This window comes from Oncorhynchus mykiss, chromosome 2 (genome assembly GCF_057628025.1).
Source record: "Oncorhynchus mykiss isolate SJ-2025 chromosome 2, ASM5762802v1, whole genome shotgun sequence".
Classification (NCBI taxonomy): domain Eukaryota; kingdom Metazoa; phylum Chordata; class Actinopteri; order Salmoniformes; family Salmonidae; genus Oncorhynchus; species Oncorhynchus mykiss.
The window spans coordinates 80976110-80993439 of record NC_143023.1 but is presented as its reverse complement, the minus strand read 5'-3'; the positions used below and the strand labels follow the sequence as shown (position 1 = coordinate 80993439).

General features: G+C 41.4%; 1 protein-coding gene across 3 annotated transcripts; it reads right to left on the bottom strand.

Annotated features, from left to right (window-relative positions):
• Positions 1 to 10922: 10922 nt before the first annotated feature.
• LOC110497320 (PCNA-associated factor) lies at positions 10923 to 13268 on the bottom strand. 3 transcript variants are annotated; one of them, XR_002469663.3, is made up of 5 exons: positions 13151 to 13268; positions 12465 to 12548; positions 12134 to 12308; positions 11572 to 11664; positions 10923 to 11192 (listed from the first exon to the last, which is right to left on the bottom strand). XR_002469663.3 is itself a non-coding variant. In XM_021573376.3 (4 exons), exons 1-4 carry the CDS (start codon positions 13194 to 13196, stop codon positions 11625 to 11627), a joined length of 345 nt encoding a protein of 114 aa, XP_021429051.1. In that variant the 5' UTR covers positions 13197 to 13268; the 3' UTR covers positions 10923 to 11624. The 3 variants fall into 3 exon arrangements, 2 of the variants coding, with proteins under 2 accessions (XP_021429051.1, XP_021429063.1); XM_021573376.3 differs by having other exon boundaries at positions 10923 to 11664; XM_021573388.3 differs by lacking the exon at positions 13151 to 13268 and adding an exon at positions 12901 to 13006 and having other exon boundaries at positions 10923 to 11664.
• Between the last annotated feature and the right edge of the window lie 4062 nt (positions 13269 to 17330).

The window sequence follows — 17330 nt, the reverse complement described above, 5'->3', positions numbered from 1 at the left end:
AAATGCAGGACAAAAGGATGATTTTGCAGGACATTCGCCAGGAGAGTGTAACCTTATAAAAGTCACCTTGTCCGAGAGAGATTTACATGGTTATCAAAACATCACGCCAGGGTAAGAAACACAACCCTTATTTTAAGTGTTTGTAAAATTCCCTATGGGGAAAAATTAATGGTGGAAAAACGATTGGCACCATTTCTTCTTCTTTTTCTGTGGGTTTTCTGGCGGACTACACCCAAAAAGGTGTATTGCCGTCACCAACTGGACGATGTGAACCCCCCCCCCAAAATCCAGACGTAATAGTGAAACTTAATCCACAAAAAAATAAGTACATTGCCAAAACAAACAAAACTCCCACTTCTTCCTTCTTTTAGTTCTCCATATCTCCCTTTTCAGGCTCTAGGACTTGAGGGTGGCACGGCTTGTGTCAATATTGCATGTAACTACTTCACTGAGAAATCTTTAAACCCCAGAAACCGCTCCACCGCAATCACTGATTTCTATCTTCCTGGACCTTCTCGCCACCTTGGCAGTGCCATTAATTACCATAGCTATAAATGCCACAAAGTCCACCTTCTTATCCTTTAAAATGTCAGGATCCTGCAGTGTAGGGCTATCCACTAACATGGACTATTCTGGTGCACCATTAAAACCCTCAACCCTTTTCACAGCTGCTGCATATGAAATGCTCTGTACAACCCGGACTTTGGCCACCTCATTCTTTGTCACCCTTGTGGGGCATTCGGAAGACGTGGCTTCATGGTTCCCACAGCAATTGCAATATATTCGTCACTTTTATAACACATAGTATGATCCTTTCCACAACTTTGACATCTCAGCGTCTCCCTTCTGCAAACATTTGCTACATGACCTAAAGCTTTACAATGATCACACTTCATTGGTCTTAGGGTATATTACCTACAGAGTCAGAGCATTTATCCTAACTGCACTTAAGTAGGGAGAGACTCCATATGAAAAAGCAAAAGAACAGAAACTTTTTCATGTTTCACGACAAGATTCATCTGACTTGCTTCAATCACTCCAGTAATATTTTTAATCTCTTCAAAAATCAACTAACCACGATACGCTTGTTCCCGAAGAGACACACAAGACACATCAAACGTATCAAATCGGTTCAGACAACGCACGTTCATTCTGATCCACAAAAAATCAAAACAAGCTCGCCTCTCCTGATCCTCACAGCCTTCACTTTACCCTGCACTCTCTCCACCAGTTTGGATAACTCTAATGGTTTCTTCAAGATTGGTACTCTGCTCAGTTGCTCCTTATTAACAAACCATACTCCTACTAGATATGAAGGGTCATTCTCATCCCTGTACACTACATTGCTCCGTGTTCCATTCCTTTGGACAATACTCCGATTCTACCCCCATTGTATTCAGAATCCACTTCATCATCTGCTTCCGCCATCTTTTGTGTGTCATCGGGTGCTCACTTTCCTGCTGTCGTCCGTCGTTCTGCTTGGCACCATTTCTCTGTGACTGCTAGGTTTTATGGGTATTATGACACCTCCACTGTGGGGCTTTATAGACTTGTTGCAGATGAAAGGCTGGTGGTGATGACAGTGCACATAATACTTTTTACAGTTAAATTCCTATGTGCTGCATAAAAATGACAATTTAAATGGGTTTATATTGCATTTAACTATAATGATAGGTTTATCTAAAAAAAAAAAACTGTTATATAGCAAGTGTGCCAGCTCTGGTACTGGCACATTCGCTCTAGCCAACAGCGCATAGATACAGTAGTCTACTGTTTCTATGAACTGTTGCCTAAAGCACACATAGAAAGACGCCTATAGCCTACAAAATGAGATTATGGACAAAATAGCGAGATATTTATTGAAAAGGGGCATCAAGCTCATCACCTTGCACTTTCACCACCCTATGCAGGTTATCGTAATTGATTTAATCTGTAGCCAAATAAACTACACACTTTCCAAAGTCGTAGTGGGAGGACCACACATGTCATAGGGTGGCTCCAAGTACATCTTTTATATGGATGGTTATTATATCAATATTTGCACATAAAGGCATTTCCACCAACATTTCTCATGTAAATAATTGCACCTACCTACACAAAAAGATCCCACTTTGTCTAGCTATTTTGTTTTGTCGACATTGTAGGCCTACTTTACTTGCATAAAAAGGTTGGATTAAAACCTGGTTATAGAGATAGACCTCATGGATATAACTGGTTTTAGCATAGACCTTGCCATTGAGGGTTTCCACCATTTTAAAGTAGTCAACTGGGTGGAGATTCCTATGAGTTGGGAGCAATCGGCCAAGTAGAAATTTACTACTTTAAAATGGAGATAGCCTCAATGGTGCTACCCATGCTGTCATAGACGTTATAATGGCAGATAAAAATGAGTCCTATCTCTATTGTTACAGGCTTTGGTTTTTCTATGTTGTACTTCGAGGTTGGATGTTATCATGTGGGGTGCACCGATTGGTGTCACCTTGTTAGTCTGTATTATACCTGTGCTGGTTGGTCATCTTGTTAGAGGGAAGGTGTTTCACCTGTGCTGGCCTAGTGCTCCAGTTGTCTTGACAGATGTAGGGTTAACACTTTTCGTTGGCTTCTAGACAAACAATCTTTTATCTGATTGTCCCTGTTTTTGTTTTGCTCCACATTTTGTTTTGCTTCCTGTCTTTAAGTTTGATGTGGGTTTTTCTTTTGTTTGCTTCTTCTTGGGCAAATTTAGTGGTTGCTCGTGGTAGGTGTCTTTTAGGTCGCCTCCTAAAATCCCACCCGTTTCGTTTTGGTCGTTGTACGTGACTCTGTTAGTTCGTCTTTCTGTTTGAGCGACAATGTTTGGTTTTCTTGCTTGGGAACGTAACAAAATGGGGGCTTGTTCAGGATCTTGTTTCCCATGAGAATGGTAGTCGCTCTAATGAACTACTCTGAAGCTCTGCCCCGATATTTGAGTGTTTCGAAAGACACTTTTGTGGTAGAATTCCTGTCACTGACACGAAGGGTTAGAAGATTCAATCAAATCAAATGTTATTGGTCACATACACATGGTTAGCAGATGTTAAATCTGACAATTAATCTTAATGGTTGTACAGTCATCTCAAATAAAACTTTGAAGGACCTCGGCGTTACTCTGGACCCGGATCTCTCTTTTGACGAACATATCAAGACTGTTTCAAGGACAGCTTTTTTCCATCTACGTAACATTGCAAAAATCAGAAACCTTCTGTCCAAAAATGACGCAGAAAAATGTATCCATGCTTTTGTTACTTCTAGGTTAGACTACTGCAATGCTCTACTTTCCGACTACCTGGATAAAGCACTAAATAAACTTCAGTTAGTGCTAAATACGGCTGCTAGAATCCTGACTAGAACCCCAAAATTTGATCATATTACTCCAGTGCTAGCCTCCCTACACTGGCTTCCTGTCAAGGCAAGGGCTGATTTCAAGGTTTTACTGCTAACCTACAAAGCATTACATGGGCTTCCTCCTACCTATGTCTCTGATTTGGTCCTGCCGTACATACCTACACGTATACTACGGTCACAAGACTCAGGCCTCCTAATTGCCCCTAGAATTTCTAAGCAAACAGCTGGAGGCTGGGCTTTCTCCTATAGAGCTCCATTTTTATGGAATGGTCTGCCTACCCATGTGAGAGACGCAAACTCAGTCTCAACCTTTAAGTATTTACTGAAGATTCATCTCTTCAGTGGGTCATATGATCGAGTGTAGTCTGGCCCAGGAGTGTGAAGGGAAAGCGGAAAGGCTCTGGAGCAACGAACCAACCGCCCTTGCTGTCTCTGCCTGGCCGGTTCCCCTCTTTCCACTGGGATTCTCTGCCTCTAACCCTATTACAGGGGCTGAGTCACTGGCTTACTGCTGCTCTTTCATGCTGTCACTTGAGTGGGTTGAGTCACTGATGTGATCTTCCTGTCTGGGTTGGCGCCCCCCTTTGGGTTGTGCCGTGGCAGAGATCTTTGTGGGCTATACTCGGCCTTGTCTCAGAATGGTAAGTTGGTGGTTGAAGATATCCCTATAGTGGTGTGGGGGCTGTGCTTTGGCAAAGTGGGTGGGGTTATATCCTTCCTGTTTGGCCCTGTCCGGGGGTGTCATCGGTTGGGGCCACAGTGTCCCCTGACCCCTCCTGTCTCAGCCTCCAGTATTTATGCTGCAGTCTGGAGTACTTCTCCTGTCCTATCCGGTGTCCTGTGTGAATTTAAGTATGCTCTCTCTAATTCTCTCTTTCTCTCTCTCAGAGGATCTGAGCCCTAGGACCCTGCCTCAGGACTCCCTGGCATGATGACTCCTTACTGTCCCCAGTCCACCTGGCTGTGCTGCTGCTCCAGTTTCAACTGTTCTGCCTGTGATTATTATTATTTGACCATGCTGGTCATTTATGAACATTTGAACATCTTGGCCATGTTCTGTTATAATCTCCACTCGGCACAGCCAGAAGAGGACTGGCCACCCCACATAGCCTGGTTCCTCTCTAGGTTTCTTCCTAGGTTTTGGCCTTTCTAGGGAGTTTTTCCTAGCCACCATGCTTCTACACCTGCATTGCTTGCTGTTTGGGATTTCAGCTGATGTACGAAGGGCTATATAAATACATTTGATTTCATTTAAAGCAAGTGTAGCGAAATGCTTGTGTTTCGAGTTTTGAAAGTTGCATAAACACAAAGCTTTATAAAATAAAAACCATGGAATTTAAGTTGGAAACGTTTGTGGAAAACCATATGGGAGATGCTAGATAAATGTACAAAGGTGAATCTGCTCGTCATTGCAAAGCCTTATGACGGCAAGGTGGCATCTGACGATTAAAAAACAGTAGTCGAAGAGTTATTCTATACTGCTTCGGTGGTGGAGGAAGTAATCCTTCCAGAGGGAGGATGATGAAAAGGTTCCTACGGGTGGTGGAGTACACCCCAAAGGCATGCAACTGTGAGCGGTAGAACTAAAGGAAAAATGTTAACAGAAATTAGAGCTCGAGCACAAGGAAAAGGAAAGAACGTGAGGAGAGATTGGAACAACAGAAATGAGTTGGAGCACAGAGAAAGACAAGATGAGCGTGCAGCCAAACAACAAGACTAGCCAGACTAGAACAAGAAGAATGTGTGCATGCCATTCGATTATATGAGATTGATCTGGAAGTACTCCGAATCAAGTCGGGCCATCCTGCACCCTCAACAGAGTTTGATCTTGGTCGGAACAATCGGCTTGTACCTCCATTCAACAAAAAGAAGGTGGATGTATATTTTACTCTGAGCGGATTGCCACATTCCTAAAATGCCACAAGATATTTGGTCACTGCTCCTCCAAAGTGTTCTTGGTGGAAAAGCTCAGAGTGTATTCCGCTTTCTCTTGATCAGAGTTAAGATTATGACACTATTAAAGCTGATATCCTTTCGGACTTATGAGTTGGTCCCAGAGGCATACAGACAACAGTTCCGTAAATTACAAAAGACAGAATCACAAAGCCATGTTGAGTTTGCAAGGAAACAAGCATGTATTTTTGCTCAGTGGTGTGGTTCTCAAGAGGTCAAAGACCTTGAGGATTTAAAGACATTCATACTTCTCGAGCAGTTCAAAAATTTCCTTAACAAAAGGGTTGCTACATACATTTAAAAGCACAAGCTGCAGTTCTTGCAGATGAATGTGTTGACACATAAAACTACCTTCAAAGCACCCCGTACTTATCCCTATGCAAAAAGCAATCCAGAATGCTCCTCCTACTGCAAGGTTTCAGTCCATTTCTACAGTGCCCAAAGATAGTTTTCTGCCTATTTTCGTATCCGAAAGTATTGCTATTAGTGCCATGAGAAAGGACACATTGTCTCTCAGTGTCCTAACTTGAAACAGAAAAATGAGAGCAAGAAAAGCTGTTTCTTCTAGTGAGAGTACTACAGCCCATTAAGTTTCTGGTTGGGTAAACAAGATTTGGATCAGATATATGAACCTTTTGTTTCAGACGGGTTTGTGTCTCTGCAGAGTAGCAATGCTGTTGAGCACCAGTGAAGATACTGCGAGACACTGGGGTAGCCCAGTGATTAATTTTAGAGTGTGTTTTGCCTTTGTCACATCAGCAACTGGTTACTGTGTTTGTACAAGGTGTGGAGATTGGTTGCATGGAAGTTCCTTTGTATAATGAGGAACTCGAGTCTGATCTTATTTCTGCTTCCGTTGTTATGAGGTCTAGTCTACCTCTGAACGGGTCTCCATTTTGGTAAATAATTTGGCTGGAGGGAAGGTCATGCCAACCTTGTCATTTGTAAGAAACCCAGAGTAGAGGAACCTGATGGGTTATCAGAAAATTACCCTAGAGTGTTCCCAGGGTGTGCCGTTATGTGCTATATACATTTGAAGTCGGAAGTTTACATACACTTAGGTTGGAGTCATTTAAAACTCGTTTCTCAACCACTCCACATGTCTTGTTAACAAACTATAGTTTTGGCAAGTTGGTTAGGACATCTACTTTGTGCATGACACAACTAATTCTTCCAACAACTGTTTACTGAAATAATATTTAACTTGTAATTCAATGTATCACAATTCCAGTGGGTCAGAAGTTTACATACACTAAGTTGACTGTGCCTTTAAACAGCCTGGAATATTCCAGAAAATGTCATGGCTTTAGAAGCTTCTGATAGGCTAATTTACATCATTTGAGTCAATTGGAGGTGTACCTGTGGATGTATTTCAAGGCCTACCTTCAAACTCAGTGCAATTCCAAACGCCTGAAGGTACCACGTTCATCTGTACAAACAATAGTACGCAAGTATAAACACCATGGGACCATGCAGCCATCATACTGCTCAGGAAGGAGACGCGTTCTGTCTACTAGAGATGAATGTACTTAGGTGCACATCAATCCCAGAACAGCAGCAAAGGACCTTGTGAAGATGCTGGAGGAAACGGGTACAAAAGTATCTATATCCACTGTAAAACAAGTCCTATATCGACATAACCTGAAATGCCGCTCAGCAAGGAAGATGTTGGCCATTGGTGGTGGAAGAAGGTGAGGACCAATGCGCAGCGTGGTAAGTGTCCATCTTTTTAATAAAGTAAAGGAACACTGAACAAAGTGAACGAACGAAACAGTTCTGTCTGGTGCAGATACAAACACTCAACAGAAAACAATCACCCACAACTCAAGGGTGAAAACAGGCTGCCTAAGTATGGTTCTCAATCAGGGACAACGATTGACAGCTGCCTCTGATTGAGAACCATACCAGGCCAAACACAGAAATACCAAATCATAGAAAAACGAACATAGACAACTCACGCCCTGACCATACTAAAATAAAGACATAACAAAATAACTAAGGTCAGAACGTGACAGAAGAAGCCACTGCTCGAAAACCGCCATAAAAAAGCCAGACTACAGTTTGCAACTGCACATGGGGACAAAGATCATACTTTTTGGAGAAATGTCCTCTGGTCTGATGAAACAAAAATAGAACTGTTTGGCCATAATGACCATCATTATGTTTGGAGGAAAAAGGGGGAGGCTTACAAGCCGAAGAACACCATCCCAACTGTGAAGCACGGGGGTGGCAGCATCATGTTGTGGGGGTGCTTTGCTGCAGGAGGGACTGGTGCACTTCACAAAATAGATGGCATCATGAGGGAGGACAATTATGTGGATATATTGAAGCAACATCTCAAGACATCAGTCAGGAAGTTAAAGCTTGGTCGCAAATGAGTCTTCTAAATGGACAATGACCTCAACCATACTTCCAAAGTTGGGGCAAAATGGCTTAAGGACAACAAAGTCAAGGTATTGAAGTGGCCATCACAAAGCTCTGATCTCAATCCTATAGAAAATTTGTGGGCAGAACTGAAAAAGCGTGTGCGAGCAAGGAGGCCTACAAACCTGACTCAGTTACACCAGCTCTGTCAGGAGGAATGGGCCAAAATTCACCCAATTTATTGTGGGAAGCTTGTGGAAGGCTACCCTAAACGTTCGACCCAAGTTAAACAATTTAAATGCAATGCTACCAAATACTAATTGAGTGTATGTAAACTTCTGACCCACTGGGAATGTGATGAAATAAATAAAAGCTGAAATAAATAATTATCTCTACTATTATTCTGACATTTCACATCCTTAAAATAAAGTGGTGATCCTAACTGACCTAAGACAGGGAATTTTTACTAGTATTAAATGTCAGGAATTGTGAAAAACTGAGTTTAAATGTATTTGGCTAATGTGTATCTCATCTTCCGACTTCAACTGTATAAGAAAGTCGCTGGGAGCAAGTCTAGTGTTGAGGAGCATCTGTCCGAGATGTTTATGGTTGATCCTGATTTCGCTAAAACCCTCAGTTGACTTCTCCTTTGGAAACCCCAAAGGTGAGCGAGTTTGTTGGACCACTGAAGGAAGAGAGGGTCCATACAGTTGATACTTCGCTGTCTAGGAAGCATCTGATTACTGAACAGAGTAAAAATGTTCCTTTCTCCACTCTTTTTGCTGAGACACATCCAGAAGAGGAGTTTTGTGGGTGACATTGACAGAGATTGTGTTCTAATGAGGCGCTTTCTAATGGCACTTTTTCGCACTACTTCTGGGCAGGATGATTGGCAACATGTATCTCAAATTGTTGTTCCAGTTCCACTTCAACAAGAGATACTGGGGTTGGCTCACAAAGGTAGTATGGCAAGCCATCTTGGGGTCAACAAGACGTATAACCGTATTTTGCTTAACTTCTGGCCTGGTCTGAATCCGGATGTAGTGGCTCACTGTAAATCCTGTCACGTTCACGGAAGGTTAAACCGAACCAAGCTGTACTGGTTGCCCCTCTGCAGCCTATTCCTGCCTTTGACAAACCTTTCTGCAAGTTTTGGTGGACTGTGTTGGTCCTTTGCCCAAAGCCAGGAGTGGTAACCAGTTCCTCTTGAGTTTGAGAAAGACTGAGATGAAGGGGTCCCTCTTGTGCCGTTTGCAGTGCAGGAGGTTGTTCATGAATCTCTGGGTTTTAGTCCAAATAAGCTCATGTTTGGACATCATGACATCAGAGGTCATTTGAGCTTGCTGAGAGACCCCAAAACAGATCTATTGGAGCACGTCAGAGCTTTTAGATACAGATTGCACTGCGTCCGTCAGTTTGCCAGTGAGAATCTGGAGAAGGCACAAACAAAAACGTTTTTAAAAAAAATCAAGTTTGGTATGATCGATAGGCCCAAAAACAACTTTACCTAGCAAAGACTTATAGATGACCTGGAGCCAGTGGGTTTTGCGGAATATGTAGCGAGGACCAGCCAACGAGAGCAAACAGGTCGCAGTGGTGGGTAGTATATGGGGCTTTGGTAACAAAACGGATGGCACTGTGATAGACTGCATCCAATTTGCTGAGTAGAGTGTTGGAGGCTATTTCGTAAATGACATTGCCGAAGTCAAGGATCGGTAGGCTAGTCAGTTTTACGAGGGTATGTTTGGCAGCATGAGTGAAGGAGGCTTTGTTGCAAAATAGGAAGCAGATTCTAGATTTAATTTTGGATTGGAGATGCTTAATGAGTCTGGAGGGAGAGTTTAGTCTAGCCAGACACCGAGGTATTTATAGTTGTCCACATATTCTAAGTCAGAACCGTCCAGAGTAGTGATGCTAGTCGGGCAGCGATCGGTTGAAGAGCATGCATTTAGTTTTACTTGCATTTAAGAGCAGTTGGAGGCCACGGAAGAAGTGTTGTATGGCATTGAAGCTCACTTGGAGGTTTGTAACACACTGTCCAAAGAAGGGCCAGATGTATACAGAATGGCGTCATCTGCATAGAGGTGGATCAAAGAATCACTCGCAGCAAGAGTGACATCATTGATATATACAGGGAAAATAATCAGACTGAGAATTGAACCCTGTGGCAGCCCCATAGAGACTGCCAGAAGTCCGGACAACAGGCCCCCCTATTTGACACACTGAAATCTGAGAAGTAGTTGGTGAACCAGGCGAGGCAGTCATTAAAGAAACCAAGGCTGTTGAGTCTGCCGATAAGAATACGGTGATTGACAGAGTCGAAAGCCTTGGCCAGGTCGATGAAGATGGCTGCACAGTACTGTCTTTTATCGATGGCAGTTATATCGTTTAGGATCATGAGCGTGGCTGAGGTGCACCCGTGACCAGCTTGGAAACCCGATTGCATAGCGGAGAAGGTACGGTGGGATTTGAAATGGTCTATAAACTTACTGGGCAATTCATAAATGGATGATTCCATTTATCACATGATAGATCAACACGTTGGCCTGCTGTTACCATGACAGCTAACTTGCTTTTGGGTGCGTTCATACATTCACTCTGGCGAGCTACTCCTATTTCAGAACACTCGTCTGTGTGCCAAAGCATAGATTAAATTATGAATTTACATAAACTCAACACACTTGGAATATGGCACGGGTCCGTAAATTTAGGCCAAAAAAAAGCGTAATTAAATTGCCAGCTGCAGTTACAGTAACCAACGCTCTGGATATGAAAACAGCCTAACCAGCTCTGCTAGTCCGAGTAAAATGGTCAGAGGTGTTTATGTGTCTGGAAGTAGCTAGCAAGTTAACTTGGGTGCTTGCCGGTCGTTCTGGGGTCAGAACGCTCGTATCAACCCTACTCCTCGGCCAGCGTCGTGTACGCTCTGAGAGCGCAACGCTCTGCATTTACGAATGCCGAGAGCGCACTCCAGATTTAATTTACAAACACCCTGTCACTTTTGGTGAATGAGTTAGTTCCACAAATACCTGTCCGGCCTTAACGATCTAGTGCTATTACAAGATTATGAATTAAAAAAAATATATATATTTTTAAATTCACAAATTGCTGGGCATGCAGGGAATCCACTGATGAGTTTGAGACTTACCATCAAGCCAATCTATAACTGAGTTAATAAGTGAAACCCGGACGGACAAAATATCACAACTGCAATTTTGTTTGAGACCCAATAGAAGACTAGATTTTGGAAGCGGGAATAGAATCATTTAATATAAAGTGCTTTTCTCACCCAAGGCACCAAAGAAAATTAAAACAATCCAACACAGAACATAGTATGCAGACATCAAGGTTATATTCAGGTGTCAGAGCCAATGAACAGAACAGAATTAACACATCCTTGTACTTTTCTGAACAGCAGCCTGTAGTCTCTGCAGGCCTGGAAGTGCGCTCCACAGCAGAGGAGCCATTCAACTGAAAGCCGTGATACCCATAGTTTAGTCTGTTGAAGGGAGCTGAAGGAGCAAAGGGCATATGTGGGTTAGGATAAGGTAAGACAGGTACTTGGGTCCAGAGTTGTGGATAGCTTGGTAGGTGTGAACTGGGATTTTGGCAGATGCGCCAACAATAGTTACAATAGTCCAAACAGGATGAGATAAAGGCGTGGATAAGTAGCTCAGCTGCAGGTTGTGATAGTATAGGTTGTAACCTGTCAATGTTCAGTAGAATTATATATTAAAACCAAGGTCACACTTGATGTGGGCCTCAAACAAGAGCTGGCTATCAAATATCATCCAGGTTGTGACAACATTATGGAATCAAGATTAATAAAAGTTTATTAAAACATCTGTACAAAAACATGAATCAATAATTATATACAAAGAGATACCCAACCCATTCAAGTATTAGAGGCAATGGCTTTTCAAGTGGGGCACCATTGTCTAAGCTCATTCACCCTCAGCATCCTCAGCAGGCAGTGGTCTGGAACTGAAAGGCAAGTGATTGACATTAGATAGGCCAGCAAATATGGAATCAATGTTGTTTCGCCTATAATTAAATATTAACTTCAGTGTGCTGCAAACTAGGCTTTGCAGCACACTGAAAATCATACAGATGCATCCTGAAAATGTGAAACCTGGCTCAACACCGGGTAACTTGCATACAAACAGCTAGATGTACATTCAAACTTGGTTCAATACATTTCCAGAAACAGCAGGACTGTACTTGTAACCCATTGATTCGGCTTTGGCAAAATACCTCCGAGGCACAGGTGTAAAAAAATAAAAATAAACATTGCATTTAACAATCATTAGGCATACTTTGTATTGGCAACATTGAAATTGGCAATGTTTTTGAAACAGATTTAAGAGGAACTTCTGCAAGCACTAAAGCAGTAGGCATTTTGGGGCCGCTTTTAGACTAGTCCTAAAACTATGCTTAAATAGAATGAACGTACGTCCTGGATGACTTGGACACTCCACTGACTCCGGCCTCTTCATCATCTGACTGGGGGAGGTGGTTCTCTTTGTCAGGCTTCCTGCTGGGCCCACCAAAGAAATCTCCAATTCCCTTCTGCCAAGTTGGGGTGGGCCGAGGACACACAGGATTACCACCAGCAAATTTACTCTTTGCTGCAAAACAACATTTAGACATCTGCAAGAAACTCATCTGGAGGCAAGTTGTTTGTCATCTACCAAAAATGTCTGTCATATAACTAAGATTACATTGAAATATATGGTTATTAGCTAGTCAATGTTACTTTAAAGGTGAATGAAATCATGACTCACCAGGTGTGCCTGCTTGAGAGCTGCTTAATGCATTAGCAGAACTCGAGGCACCCAATGACTTCCTGGGTGCAGATGCAGCCACAGCTGAAAATGTATAAATACGTTAACTAACAAGTCATTTTTGCAAGCAAAGTATTAATAGCTATATTGTAATGCAGAGTTTAGTCTGATCTGGCAAAGAAATCGACACCGCCATATATACATGGCTGGCTTCCTTAATTTGGGCGGCGAAATTACCGCCAGATTGAGGATAATGAATTACAAAAGTTTGCCAACGTTAGCTAACCAAAGACGCTAATAAAGACATGTTGCGCCAATTCTTTATCAAATCTTTAGTTGTACAGTGACGATCAAAAATCAAACTTATTGGTGCAAGTAAAGTTTCGGGTAACAATCCAATCCTGCAAAAATGATGAGATGTGAGAATATAGCTAACTAGATAATGCAACATCCGGCTGGGTTGGCATACGCGTGAGCGGTGTTCACGATTCTATTGAAATGGCGGGAGACAGGCATCTAACCCGGTCAATCATGTTAGCTAATCAATGAAAATGTAGGAGTGGCAATTATGTTCGCAAAACTACAGTTGGCTACGGTAATTAAGTAGCTAACGTTAGCGATTCCAGTTCCGCACTCAACCAGCAAGCTAATTACATATTCATCAGGTTTTGATTGCAGAACATTACCTTTTCTGTAAGTTCCGGGGACACTGTCTGCCTTCGTCCTCACCATGTTGTCCTAATTTTCACCAATAAAATACAAACGGGACGTGGACTTTCACTGGAGATTTCACGAAAGCCCAATGTTCATCCTGCTTTCCCGCTTGGGTTTAAATGACAAGTATGTGTGTGTGTGTGTGTGTGTGTTTTGCCTCCTCTGACGTCATTGGTTAGGTTACTATTTCCCTCCCCTTCACCAACGCCTTGCCACAGAGTTTCTAAACCCAGAGGCGCAACATTGCAAGATTTATGGGAACATTTGCGAAACAGACCAAGCAGACCAGGCCGGGGTTTGAGAAATCAATGAGAGGCAGAAATGTCTTCCTAGTTGTTAATGTTCTCGAAATCTAAAGGCACAACCTAGATTCGAGACAATGTTGTTGAACTAGTTGAACATGTTATTACTTGAACTTCGTGAAAATGACAAGTTTAAATTTGTGCCGTATATGACGGACTGCACATGCGCAGTTTGGCGCGAGACGATCCTTAGACCACAGATAGTTTAACACAAATCGTTGCTTAGACCCGATGACATATTTCTGCGCATGAGTTTAGTTAGCCAACGTCGCCATGACATCGCCTTCAAGTGTGATCGGGGATTTCTATTGGAGAAGCAGTTTTAGCGAATCTTCTTACTGCGCTGTCCTTGGCTTCGCCTAATCGACTAATGCAGTGGTTCCCAACCAGGGGTAGGGTACTAGGGGTTATCTGTTATCTCCCTCTGTAATTCACAAGATGTCAACAAATTATTTCCCTAACACTTTCCCTGGCTGCCACTGCTCTTGCTCAACAAAACATTTCCTCTGTGTCATCACAACTTTTGGAGATATTTCAACAAAACTATTTGTGGTAAATTGATTCGGGTAATGATTTTAAAAAATATAAATTTTGTAGATATATTCCAATTAAGTTAGATCTATAATTGTTTTTTAAATATACAAGTAGGAAAGCATTAATATAAATACTCCACTTGTTTAGAGAGAAATGTAGATAATTTTTTTGTAAAGTAATAATATGTTGGATGAGTGTGTTGGGAGCAACTCGCCCCCTCTACTAGGGGGTAACTAGCCCCTGTGCTTCAATCTTACTGGCGATAGCTTTATTTGTGACCAATGTACAAATTAGAATCGTGCAATGGCAGAACATAAGAGAGTTGCCACCCCAATGTTACACTGAGTTAAGTTATTGTTATTACATCTTATATTCCAATGGTATTTAATGTTTTTAGGTATATTCCATTCCAATATTATATTCCAATTAATATTTTTATTTATTAATTCAAAACAACCATTGAAAATCCTTTGCTCCTGAATATCAATTTAAAGACTGCTGGGATTAAAAATCTTGCATTATTCAAATAATATTTAGTGCAATTGTACATAATGGATTGTACGGAAAAGGAACAACAAAGAAAGAACAAATTAATATGGAGGTGAGTTAAAAAGAGAGACTTTACATCAAATCTCCTCATAGTGTGGATATTAATGGTGACGTGCAACACCATTCCCCCCCTCCTATTTTATTTAAATAATTAAAACAAGACAACTAGACTTAGCTTTTAAGTATTGCTTCCTAAATATTTTAAATAAAACGTACAAAAAATGGATTTTTAAAACCCTATGCCCCAATTTTCTACCAGGGTAACAGTTACCCCATGGGGGGGAGCTACCCTGGTACATTCCCCTTTCTAAAAACCACATTTCACGACATAACAAAAGTGTGAACTGGAGCCATTTATTTCCCTTAATAGTTTATTTACCTCAGCATGACCTTCATCCACATACCATTTTTTCCCCCCTAACATTGCTTTTTTGTGTCAGCAATTAAACATTGTTCTTAGGGTAACTAGCCCTTACTCCCTAGCACCCTACTACACTTTACAAAAATATAAACATAACTTGAAAAGTGTTGATCCCATGTTTCATCAGCTGAAATAAAAGATCCCCAAAATTTCCCATACACGCAAAAAGCTTATTTCTCTCAAATGTTGTGCACAAAATTATTTAGTGAGCATTTCTTCTTTGCCAAGATAATCCATCCACCTTACAGGTGTGGCTTAACAAGAAGCTGATTAAACAGCATTATCATTACACAGGTGCACCTTGTGCGGGGGACAATAAAATGTGCAATTTTGTCACACACAACACACGTTTTGAGGGAGTGTGCAATTGGCATGCTGATTACAGGAATGTCCACCAGAGAATTGAATGTTCATTTCTTTACCATAAACCGCTTCCAACATAATTTTAGAGAATTTGGCAGTATGTCCAACCGGCCTACAACCTCAGACCATGTGTATGTGACATGTACGACAGCGTGTTCCAGTTCCTGCCAATATCCAGAAACTTTGCACACAGCGATTGAAGAGCAATGGGTCTATATTCCACAGGCCACAATCAACAGCCTGATCAACTCTGTATAAAGGAGGTGTGTCGTGCTGCATGAGGCAAATGGTGGTCATGCTAGATACTGACTAGTTTTCTGATCCATGCCCCACTTTTTTTTTTAAAGGTACCTGTGATCCGCAGATGCATATCTGTATTCTCAGTCATGTGCAATCCATAGCTTAATGCCTAATGCATTTATTTCAATTGACTGATTTTCTTTATATGAACTGTAACTCAGTAAAATCTTTGAATTTGTTGCATGCTGCGCTTATATTTTTGTTCAGTATAGGTTGCCACAGCCACAAAGTCAAAATGGGTATATAGTAAAAATGTATAAACAAAAAATTAAAATAATTTAAAGCTAGGCATAAGGTTAGCAATGTGGTTAGGGTTAGATTTAAAATCAGATTTTGAGAAGCAATGTAAAAATAGGCAGGATTTATGCCTTTGGCAGTGGTAACCAGTGACCCGGGGTACAAGGATCCCTAGGGGTACTTGGCCTAGCCACGGGGGTACTTGAAGACTCATGAGAGCATAGCACGAGGGTGTACTTCAGGAGTACTACAGGCAGTGCAACATTCTGTTGCTGGTACAGTAACTGAAAAAGGTTGAGAACCACTGGACGTGCGAGCACATGCATGTTATGTACCACCTGGATCATTCCTACAATGTGGTGGCTTTTGGACTTCATAACAATTTTTTGGAAAAGTATATATATTTGGAATTGTTTTAGTATTCTAAATCAGAAAGAGGATATTTGACTTTCAGAAAAATATATTGGTCTAGCCCAGGCACTTAATTTGTTTTAGGTGCATTTTACAACCTCTTAGTTGCGTAATCCTAAAAAGGTGAAACCTAACACGGTAGGCATTTGGAGCCTAAATTAGCCATAGCTCTGTGAGTAAGCAAGATTGAGCTAGCATGATGGTGAACAGGATTTTAACTTCTCTCAAACATATTTTAACATTTTGAAATGTTGTTCATTTTCTCTAGAATTTAGCAGAACAGGGTGGACATTTAAGTGGGACATAGACTAACAACATGCAAAAATAGATAGAACTGAGTGTTTATTTATTTAGCTTTGCACAAAAGAAATGACATCCTGAATGTGGTGTCGTTGTAGGAAGAGGTTGTTTTCTTAAATGGAGAATTACAACAAACAGGTAGGAAAGTGATATCAGGGACACAGAAAATCTCAAATGAAATAAATACAATGAACATGAAAAAAAAACTTTGAATTTAACTAGAACTATAAAATGAAATATTTTATGGCTCATATTTTATCGTGGAAGTTAATGAATAACACCCGGCGACCTGGCAATCCACCGAAGTGTTCAAAATGCATAGAATTCCCTTCCAAGATCCATGTTTGTATTTTTAAAGTAATGGACAACTGACCTTATATTTAAAGCCTTTTGGAATGCACACTTTACACTAAATAAGAAGTGCTATTTCTTTGGGACAGAAAAGGCACCTCATGTTAGGAATGGCCCACTGGTGTTATGTTACTGATGATTTGTTGCCACAGTTTCTACTGTTGTGGCTAGATGAAGTAGGCCAACAGCTCCATTTAGTGGTTGTGTCGGGGACAAGTCGTTGACAACTAGCATTATAGGGAAGCCTAACCGTTTCCTAACATTATCCTCATTCACCTAACCTGCTATGTTAATTTACATAACCTGCTGCTTTAGTTCTCCTAACCTGCCACGTTAGTTATCCTAACTTGCTGTGGCGAAAAATCATCAGTATCACCACACCGG

What these genes read in the sequence shown, in the direction of transcription:
- LOC110497320 (XM_021573376.3), bottom strand. Translation starts at nt 13,196, where the DNA reads ATGGTGAGGACGAAGGCAGACAGTGTCCCCGGAACTTACAGAAAAG. An exon ending in CCCCGGAACTTACAGAAAAG is followed by an intron (nt 12,549 to 13,150) that starts GTAATGTTCTGC and finishes ATACATTTTCAG; the next exon opens with CTGTGGCTGCATCTGCACCC. An exon ending in GTGTCCAAGTCATCCAGGAC is followed by an intron (nt 11,665 to 12,133) that starts GTACGTTCATTC and finishes CTTGCCTTTCAG; the next exon opens with TTCCAGACCACTGCCTGCTG.